The sequence below is a fragment of the Limulus polyphemus genome, unplaced genomic scaffold, assembly GCF_000517525.1.
Source record: "Limulus polyphemus unplaced genomic scaffold, Limulus_polyphemus-2.1.2 Scaffold1564, whole genome shotgun sequence".
Lineage (NCBI taxonomy): Eukaryota > Metazoa > Arthropoda > Merostomata > Xiphosura > Limulidae > Limulus > Limulus polyphemus.
Genome location: NW_013667174.1, coordinates 115,295 through 126,796, shown reverse-complemented (window position 1 = coordinate 126,796; position 11,502 = coordinate 115,295). Strand labels below are relative to the sequence as shown.

The 11,502-nt window shown below is 32.2% G+C and overlaps 1 protein-coding gene across 2 annotated transcripts in view; it reads left to right on the top strand.

Moving 5' to 3' along the window:
- Positions 1 to 11,502, top strand: part of LOC106464116 (roquin-2-like) — a 62,081-nt gene that overhangs the window by 1,939 nt on the left and 48,640 nt on the right. For both annotated transcript variants that reach the window (XM_022391798.1, XM_022391799.1), the window contains exons 2-3: positions 2,107 to 2,470; positions 5,255 to 5,491. In XM_022391798.1, the coding sequence (XP_022247506.1) occupies positions 2,128 to 2,470; positions 5,255 to 5,491 (580 nt within the window). In that variant the 5' untranslated portion in view covers positions 2,107 to 2,127. The remainder of the gene's footprint in view (positions 1 to 2,106; positions 2,471 to 5,254; positions 5,492 to 11,502) is intronic.

Sequence of the window (11,502 nt, the reverse complement as noted above, 5' to 3'; positions counted from 1 at the left end):
TTTTTAATATTAAAAAAAACTTATTTAATCAACAGAGACTAAATTAAAAAATCAACAAATCGTTTTCCAGTTTTGTTGTCTATACATTTCATTTTATACTTTCAGTACATAGACTAATAACAGTATAAGGTTATACTTTTGTTGCTAAGCAACTTGACATAAAAGCCATTGTTGGAATGTAGTGTTACCAAAATACACTGGCTTTTCTATATATTAGAAGTTGTTAATCTAACTGATTTTTACCAATAACTATTCTATGAATATGCCAGGAATTCCTTTGATGAATGGTCTTAATTTTGATTGGTTCCCGAAGGAATTTACTGATACATAACTGCCTCTTTGTTCATCAAGTTTGATTTCCCAAAATTAATTTATTTCAGTTTGCTATGAAATGTGAGGTTAAAGTATACTATGGGGTGGGGTTGTAGTAGTATATACTATATGCTAGTACCTAATAATAATTACTATATGCTGAAATCTTGGTAAGTTTTTCGATTATATCTATAAGTTGTAATTATGTTATTCTTCTGTTACTGTACATTAGAGCTTGTTTGTGAAAGATGGTACATGTTAGAAAGGTTAGTGCATACTGGAGTTCCCATATATTATGTCTTCTGTGTGTTCCTAGTTTTCCAAGTTACATTATTGAGAAAAAATGAATTATTTTAGGTGCACTGGTTCACTTAATAGTTTCAGAATTTGTTTCAGCAACTGAAGCATAGGAGAAAAGTTTATCACATATTATTTCAAAATTAACAAGTCCCTTCCAACATTAATAAAAAACCACCTACTAGTTTTTTAATAGAAAAGTATATTTACAACAGATATTTTTTTGAAAACTTTTATCTAATGAGCATGTATACCTATAAAATATTTTAATATTATGGTAGATAACACATAAATTCTTATATTTTCTGTAAGAAAGTATTACATTAAGATGAAGCAGTTCTTCAAGTTTGAAAAAATGTACAAGTATTGTAAACAACCCCCACCAAATAGTCCACGGGGTTTGTTAGTGGGCTGATGCCATATCTCAATTCTTTGTTTACGAAATTGGACAGTAGGAATTGATTTGTATGGACTGAATTTTACTATTTTCTATCATTAACCAACAAAACAGTTTTGCTGGCTAAACTGAGACATGTTCACAGTGTAAAACTGAACTGTGATGACCTCCAATCAATAATTCAGCCCTTGTGGCATATTGTCATACAAAAAGTAGTTCATTAAATGTAAATTATATCACGATTAAATTTGCTAAAACTTTTTGCTAGTCTAAATTTGCTAATTTAGTTTGGTATCCAATCTTGTAACTTGAACTTTAAAACTTTATTTCTTAGTTACAATTATTTGATATCTATATACAACAATGTAGTTACAAAATGTCATATTACTACATGTGTAACATCATTAGTCTAAGCCAATTAGAATTAAAGTATTGGAGTCATAGTAGTCAACAGGGTCACACAAAAGTTATCTGTGAGCTTGCCTGCATATACAAACAACAGCTGATCATATAGCTAATGCCATGACAAATAATAACAGGATCTGAATTGAAAAGTATTTATTTCTTAGTAAGAATAAAAGAACTAGTAGAGCACCCAAAACAGCAGGCATCATGACAGACTTAATGGGGTACTCTAACAATCATTTGCAAAACTCATTTTACAGGTGCTTTCGAGTGACAGTGTAATGGTGGCTGTCAAACATGAAGGACCATTAAGGTATTATTTGTACATTAGATAAACAAACAATTGGAACTACAGTTTTTAGTGATTGAAATTAGAATTTCTATTTATGTTTTTTTTTGTTTATTTAGTATATGTTCTTAGGACTAGCAGCCTTATTTTACAATTTGATTAACAGATTAAAAAACATCTACTTTTTAAAAAAAGCAGATATAAATACTGGTATATGGTAAAAAAACTAACAAAATTGATCATTGTTGTATTTAGAAAAATTAATTGCTTACGTGTATTGTTGTATGTGCAAATAGGAGAAATAGCAAGTAAGCCAGTGGTAACTGTAATAATTGTGGGTAATATGTTTACTTCAATTGCAACATTGACCATCTACTTCTAATTTTGATTTCCTCATTGAATGCAGGAAATCTCATGAGCTGAAAATATGCCTGTGCAAGCTCCACAGTGGTTGGAGTTTCTTTCTTGTCCCATTTGCTACAATGAATTTGAACCATCTTTGCGACGACCCATCAGTTTGGGATGTGGACATACCTTTTGTCGAAGTTGTCTCTCAAAACTACAACGGAAGCAATGCCCATTTGATCAAACATCTATCAGTATTGACATCAGTCAACTGCCAGAAAATTATGCATTACTTCAACTGGTTGGAGGAACCATTTTGGATAAGCCTGTAGTCTCTACATTACAAGGAGAAGCAAGGGAGCATTACATGGCTGCAAGAAAATATGTAGAAGAACTAGCTTTGTACCTAAAACCATTAACACAATGTGAGTATTCTATTTGCCTGCAGTAAATTTTACTTAGCTAACCTTTGTATCATAGACTGATATTACACAATTTTGAAACAATGAAATTTGTGTTGAATCTGTGTATTTTAGTTATTAAACATTCTTGTCTAATGGCAAGTTAAGGAGCCCACCCAGTTGAAGTACTAATCCAATTGCTTTGCTTTGCTTTTTTCACATTTAATATTTCCATGTTTGATAGAATGACATTGATCTCAGAAAAAACTATTGTTTTGACATCATTTGTTTTTAAGTAAAGAAGATTAGCATTGAGATTAGCTATTGCCCATAGTTGGATCACCCAACTATGGGCAATTTGGTCTCCAATATTTCACCTTCAGGCTTTGGCAGTGGATTCATTCCGTCAGGAAAGGATGGGATTACAACTATGGACCTTCCCTCCAATTCATGTTACATAGGGTACTAAATATGCTTTGTTCCAAACCATTGTTGGGTCCTAGTTCTTGCTTCTACAGTACCTTCTGGAGTGTCCTCCTCTTCCACTTCTTTTTTTTTGGCTATTCAGAAGCTCAAGTTTCAGGCATAGAGATTATGCAATCTTTGGCACAGCATTGGGGTTTAATTTCTAAGGTTGTCATGTATCTGTTCTGAGTTTTTGCTTACTCAGAGATGAATGTTTGGCAATGGTGTATTGAGAGGAGGTTGAACCCATTTCAGGCAGAAGTGCCAACCATAAATTGTTTTTTGACCTGGCTCTTTGGCAGAGGTTTTTGCATCTTCCACAGTTGCCCTGTTTAAGGAGTCTTTATTGACTACTGTTTGATTATTGCAACTACATAACATTTGAGTCCCCGTTTCTCTCGATTCCTCGAGTAACATTGGGTCCTTGGTCCCAAATGACAATTCTGGTTACCTAACAGGTATATTGAGAATACAGTACAGGGTCTTTCTCAACACCTATTTGTGCCCTGACTTTTAAGAGCCATGTATCTCCTTTACCTGAAGGTTTATTTTTCATGGCTGCTAACCTACAGACATCACTGGTCGGAGTGATTTTCTGTTTGTCCACAGACTGCTTTCTATTTTCTATATATCCTCAGACCAGTTCTTCTTACGCAAGACAATGTCAGACAGGAGTCCTTTTCATCTTATCACTATTTCTCACTTCTATGTCCAATCAGATTTCAATCATGGTCATGTTCAGTAAAAGTCTTGAAGGTTTTGTTGCCTGCTCTAATGCCTTTAGAGATGCTTGATCTTCTGGGCTCTCTTTGAAGACAAGGATTCTTCTGCAAGTCACATCTAATAAGATTTGTTACATTTCTATGTGTTTAGTGGCACAGTCAAATTGCCTGCAGGAGGTCAATGTGCAGACTGGTATGTGGATCTCCCCCAATAATTTTATCTCGCATTATTTGCCTGATCTGGCAGTCTCTTCATCTGAGGGTTTTGCCTACCTCCTGTATCTATCTTAACCATTTCAGCTAGATTATACAGAAGATAAGTCTTTTCATTGCTACATTTCAGGGTTAGTTAACTTGTTTTCACAGGATCCTACTCAGTGGTGATTGTTGCCCGTGCAGGTGTGCTTTTTTCAAATCAATTCTGCACTAGCAACCACTAATTCAATATACTTTGTACAGTTTGCAACAGGCTCTGTAGTAATGAGGTGTTCCATAAGACCACCAAGGAGCTGATCAGGTGGTATTACTGCACTATGCTGGACTGCCACTGATGAACAATCATAAGTAAAGCATAATGGATCCTGCCAATCATCGCATTGAATAAATCGGGGCTGGTTTGCTTTTAAAAATTTAGGGAATTTGGTTCGCCTGTTGCACTGTTCCTCAGGACTCTCCAGTGTGCATTACCTTATTACCTACTGGTGGAGCTGGGGAGTTCTTACCACTTCCAGTTTCCAGTTGCTGGGGCAGTGGACAGAGGCTATTCCTCCAGAGTGTTTGAGTGACTTTATGATTAGACTAAAAATACTTGTTTCAGCAGTTGTTTTTTGAATAAATCTATAAAAATGTATTGGAATCTTGACTTGTATATTATTCTGTTTCTTGCCAACTTTTAAAATGGAAAATTTGTGTTAAGCAAAAATTACCTAGGCCATTAACTGTCCTTTTTTGAATAATAATGAATAGTTTACTGTTATGAAAATGTTATATCCTAACACATAACAGTGATCTCCATTGATTAAAATTAGAATACACATCTGGTATTCATCACTAATTCTTTAAAAGAAAGTGAAATCTTTGTCATTTAATCGAATCTATTATATGTGTGTTAGGTCACTTTTGCATAACATTTATGTTGATTTCTTGAGAGTAAGAATAATATCCAAAGTATAACAACATTGTTGCAGAGCATGTTCACCGCAGAATACTACTGCTTTTTATAGTGAAAAGTTCCACAAACTTTATGTTTGTATGAAATTCAATCCGAGAGCATGGGTGTCTTCATTTCAGTCTTTTTTTCTTTTTGGCCAGAACAGTCACTAGATATTAGTCTGAATAAGAACGTTTGAGGTGAACTTGACTGTGACATTACCCATTATAATTGTCTTACAACATATGTAACCCATTTGCAGATTTTTCCATACACAGTGAATAAACCAAGACCATAGAAATCAAATTTACCATAACACAGTAATTTTAACATTTGTTTTAATTTAAAAACTTGAACTTTGAGCTTTTTTTCTTGACTATGCATTTATGTGATGTTGTTTTTCAGAGTAATATAATGATTGAAGTATAATATGGGTGCTAGTCTTGTTTATATTGTTCTCTGATATTAAAGCTGGAAACTCGGCCAGCCAGGGAAGTGCTCTAAGTAGACCCATGCAGCGAAAACTTGTCACTTTGATCAACTCTCAGCTACTAGAAGATGAAGGAAGAACACGTGCAATGAGAGCAGCTCGATCGTTAGGAGAGAGATCTGTGACTGAGCTCATCCTTCAGCATCAAAACCCTCAACAACTGTCTGCTAATCTGTGGGCAGCAGTCAGAGCTAGGGGCTGCCAATTTCTAGGACCAGGCAAGTATTAGTGATGAAACTTTATAATTTAGATTTTTAATTTGTTGATAATTATGCTGTGATAGTTAATTATTGTATATTAACAAATATATCATGAAATAATAGCAATATTTTCATGTATACTGTGCTATTGTTTGTTGTAATTTATTAACTCGGTTATTTTCTGAATCAAAAGCTGTGTGTTTGTTTGAGAAGAAAAGGTAAAACAAGTACAAGTATTTTAATCAATTTTATTTGTCAAAAGAGTGCATGTATTTTCTTATCATATTTAATAAAAACTAAGGGTATATAAATTCTTTTCTTGCATTTTATTCTGTAACATAGGTCATAGTTACAAAAAATATTCCTTTCCAATGTTAGTGAAAAATTGGAGCTGGGTAGTTAATGGTATTTGGTTATCTGATTTATTGACAGCCCTCTTAATCAGTTACATTTGATTAATCAATTAATACAGTGTTTCTTAAACCATTTGACCTACAAGCAAAAAAGAATTGATGCCAGCAGCTGCCAGCCATTTGCCTTCCCTCAATTTAGCAGCTCAAAGTTAGTGACAATGCAGATTGCCTTTGTAGCTTTGCTATAACAAAAACAGTGCAAGCAAGTTTAATGGCAATATTTCAATTACTTGGATGGTTGCAATAATCAAAGCTGGTAATAATCAGAAACACTAATTGAACAGTTGGTAATTTTCATGACAACTGGTTTAATCATAATTTTGATTAATTGTTTAATTGTAATTTTGATTATTAGATTATCTTAAGTGACACTAATTGATGTGATCACTACTCATAGGTAATTGATTAAATTACCTAGCTCTCGAAAATATCTTTGCTGTTTACATTAATATATTAGCTTGTCTTGAAACTTGTACCTGATTAGGATTAGTTTAACATCAATAGATGCTAATTTCACTCATAAGTATTTTTCTACCCCTGTGTTTAACTGTTAATACTTTGTTTTTCATATATATTTATTTCTTTGTGGAAATAAACTTTTAGATAAAAATATGTAAAACTAATGAAAACAACTGAATTTTATTACATTATTACCAAGGCCAGTGATTTCTGCATATGGTCAACACCATTGGTAAGGTTAGTACAAGAGTTTCAAAAAAATGCTTGTATACATTATAGTGAAATATTTCACATAAGTAATTAAATTAATTATTTTTAAGCCTATTTTTCATACATTTGGTTTATTTTTTTGCTTTATTTATAACACTTTTTGTATAGCTTGCAATATCATAGGTCATATGTCAAATAGTGTAATTGAAATGTTATAATTAACAATTTTAACTGGTTAAAAAGTCACGTGACCAGTGGCATAGCCAGACTAATCGACCTGGGGAATGGCTAAAGAAAGTTTGGGATGGGGAGCTTAATTTCAATAAATGTTATGTTAGATTTGAGTTCTCTTAGAGGCATTTTTTGCATTTTGCCATTAAGTCATCCTAACTACATATATGTCACCAAGGCCAGTTTTCAGAAAATTTAAGCATTTTTTCTAAATAAAATTTGTTTCTTACAGTACCATTTTTCTTCAACATGAGTAATTATGTACGGAATCATAAAAATAGAAATGAGCATTAACAATATACTTGCAATGAATTTGTAAATAAGGAACACAGTATTTTTATCTCAATATATATGCATTTTTATTCAAAATTATCATATGTACATAATTAACCGTCAATGAGTTTCCTTGATTTTAGATTCCAGTTATTTAAACATTTGTTGAAGTCTAATGAATTGAGAATGCTTTTATCAAAATGTAGTAGAGTGAGGCTTGTCTCTCTATATGGTGTCATAGATCAGCACATTGGTGTATTGATTTGTGATTATGTTGAAAATGCACACTCAGTTCACACTGATATGTATCCAACAGTTACACCTAGCTTGTGTAGCTGTTTAAGAATAATGGCTGACTGATCATAATTATTGACCATAAAGAATGCAACCTCATTTAAACTTTTAACACGTTCAGTTCCCATTTAACACAATTAAAGGGTTTCTTAAAAAACCCTACATTAACTTGGAAGTTCTGCATTTTTGCAGTTTTCTATCCGTACTTTGATGGTTAGAATTTGTAAAGCATATTGGAATATAAACATAATTTTTTCAGGGTCTATGAAAAAACTAGATCCTGTAACTAAACTAACTATTGCAAGCCAAATGTTGATATTTCTGTTCAAAAAAATTCTTTCAAGCTTTCTTTGTAGTAAGTCAAACATTTAAATTAATAGTCCTCAATGATTCCTTGGAAGATGGCTTATTACAATATATTCATCCAGGTGAGCTGCTTAATTTCTTTTCACTGCCTGACATCATATATCAGCTTTTCTATGTGACTATTTGCATATTTCTCTTTAAATTATCCTAACTATGATCTCATGCTGCTGATAATTATTATTGCTGATAGGAGGTTTATTTTTGTGACTGGAGCACTTTGTTTGCTACTCAGTGCTCTTGAGTATATCATCTAGAACAAGACCGAGGAAAATGAACTGATCCATGTTTATACTTTTCAGAAGACTAACTGTTTGGGATCTTTGATCAGCTTCAAGTTTTTTGTTTAACTGAACTTTTCAAAACTGTTATGGTGGCTTCAGAGTTTTGTTAATCGTATTGATAGCATTTAAGTGTCCTAACCATCTCATGTCAACAAGCCATTTCATACTTGAGCCTTCATTAAGTTCAGTAATGTTATACAAGGCATAGATAACAAACAAGATGACACTGACAATGAACATGCTTAAGCTCTCTTTCATAATATGTGCTCATTAATGCTTGAAGGCCTCCACAAATCCCCAACATTACAGGATTACCAACATAAGGTTGAGGAACTCGTTCATCCATCCCAATTTCTTGCAACTTTAATGGATTTTTTAACAAGTCTAAAGACTCTGTCATCGGTTTTTTCTAGATTAAAAATATGTACTTATATTTGGCTGCATTCTGACAAATATCTAACAATTATGCCTTGTATTTCCTGAAAATTGTTGTCATTTGTGCCGTCAATGCAGACATTTTAAAACCTAACTTTTTTTACCTCATTGGCGATTGATTAACTAGATCTGAAAGTACTTTTATTACATCATTTTGGATATCTGGTAATACTTATTTAGCATTTTTGGTCAAGTTTCTGGCAAATCAATAAAATACCAGTTTAATTTTAAACAATAAACACAGCACTTTTTGCTTTATTTAGGAAAGTTGTTTCTTCATTTAGCCAATGAAATGGAAGGCCATTGGCTAATATAAACTTAATAATATGAAATAATGTTTTAACCATATTTTATTATCAGAACTTGAAAACAATAGTTGATTGATTCTCTGACCTGAATTCAATCTCTTCAGCTTATCATCCCATATTTTCATCACATCAGTATAGTGCTCACAGAACTCATGCATTATGAACCCTTTCTTCAAATCCAATGCATTGTGTCAATTTTTATATCAGTGGGACCAAATATGTAACACGGATAGCTGTAGTACTTGTCATTCTCAGTTGAATATTTAAGGCATCTGAATTTATCATACCAAATCTTTTGGAAACATCTCTTTTGATTCCCAGAGTTGTTTTAGGTTAGGCATTTAGAAAGGGTCAGTTTGGCTGATCATCTGATGAAATAGAGCTGTTGAAGTTAAATTTAAAGCTTCTTCTTATCTTTCTCTTCTTCTTCTTTTCTTTCTTTTGTAGGTGGCAAACTCAAATGTACTACATTAAGAGCTGCTGGAAGGCTTGTCTGATAAAATAGGTAGAATGATATCATCATCTAGATGAGGTGCTTGTCAATCAGATTCCACTTAGATTTCAATATAGAAACCTGATTATTTGACCTAAAACATTTTTAAAAATGGGGTTTTTAATCTTCTTAAATAAATCATACTTTCATGTAACATAAAGTCAACTTAGGTACAGAACATGAAAAATTTGAATATATTAAGGAAAGTATTCTGGATGAAAATTTTACAATTTATTTGGAGCAAAACAACAAAAATGTATATACCAAACACGTTTGATAAATTTGAAAACAGTATTTTTATTGATAAGTATAAATCACTAATGAAGAGAAGAAAAAATGATATAACTGATACAAATACAGAAAATATGTAAAATTTAGTTGACGATGATGATGGTGCTTTGTATGGCTTCAGGTGATCCTAAAGAACAGACAATGATATGCCAGATGTTTTCTCACCAAACATGACAAAAAAGAGAATTTCTGAACTTTACTCAACTGATATTTAAAAATTAAAATAGGTGCAAAAAAGCTAAGATTATATATGAGTAATAATGGTTTGATTAATCATTGGTGTTTTATTTTAATAAGATGAAAAAATTTCAGTTAGGTATTGAGGGGTTTTGGCTGTCAAGTGGTATCTAAAAAGTTGGGTGGTGATTCTATTCCTTTCTGTGTTTTGGTTGTCAGTTACTTTGCACTTCAAGCCACCATTAGTTATAAGCTTGCTGTATTTAGTCTCCTGTGGCAGTTTTCTGAGTCAGTTAAGCTCTTTGTATGCAAATGTATTCATTTCTTTAACGAATAAATAAAAATATAAACAGCAGAAAAGAAATGATGACTTATGAGATGTTTGGGGTACTTATGTGGAAACATCATACGTCCATGTTTTGGAATCTACCAGTAACCAGTTGAATTTGTGCCAAAAACCAAATGTAATTACAATTAGTAATCATACTGTCTCCAAACCTGACAACTCTCTTACAATTTTTCCAAAATTATTTTATAACTTTTCTCTACTGAATGAACAGAAAGGAGGATATGAGATTTATATATATTCAATTGAAAATCTTACTTGGTGTTAAATTCTACAATTTTGTTTGACTAAAGCATGTTAATAAAAATAAATAGATATTGAATGTATCAGTTATTTAAGTTATTTATATCACTACATAAGAGGGTATTGGAAAACCTGTTGGGGGGGGGGGCTCAGTCCCACTCGGCTATGCCACTGCATTTGACTATAATTATTATCAGCCTTATTGCACTCAATAAGACTGATACAAATTTAAATAAGATTTGCTTTAAAAACTGTGTGTGGTGTAATCCAGCAAACTTGATGAACTAGAGTATTGAGCAAAAATTTAAGGTAAAGAAAACAGAGTATTTTGTTAGTTAATCTTATTGTAATATTAAATCCGTACTATGAAAATACGAATATAAGTTAACAAAAACAAAGTATTTTTATTAGAAGAATTCTTGAATTGAGGTAAAATGTGTACAATTAAATCTAGTAAGATGTAGAATTTTGTATGAAAAGAGTATTTATGAAAATTCATCTTTACTAGAAATAACTTTTCAGTAGCTTCCATAGATAAATTATCTTCCATAATATTGCAAGCTTAAAAGTAAAAATGCTGTGATCATAATCTATTGCCACATTTATTTGATCCTTTTCTAACAAGGTGTTCTCTAAAAATATACGAAAAATCCTTTATTTTGCTAATCAAGGTTTCAGTCAGAAATGACAGGAAATTTATTTTTTATCCATATTATAGGTCTACAAGCATGAAGGTAGTGTCAGTTAGCTTGGGATTGCATAGTTTGTAGCAAATATAGAGCATGAGAAATTTCTGCAGATCACCAGAATTCTGATTTGTGTGAAACTAAGAAGGAAAACGGGGAAATAATGTAGATTTTCAGTCTGCTGATCAATTAGTAGAATGCTCATTGGACAAATCTGTATTGTGTTTCTCTATCCTTCTTCCCAAAGTATTAAGTTTATGATTGACCAAGTGTCAGAATATTCATCCAACAACAAATGAGATTAGATTAAGATTGGCTGTCCTATGTGGTGATATCCAACCACTGATACTTTTAAAAAATAGTGGATGCTTGCATTATATCAGTAGTGGTAGGAAAGCATCATTCAAGATGATAAATTTAGAAAAAGTTATGGCAAAAACTATCGAAAGAAATAACAAGGCTAAAATCAAAGAAATTGACAAGGATATAAATGTTATTTTTGATGAGCCTGGCTTGAAAAAAA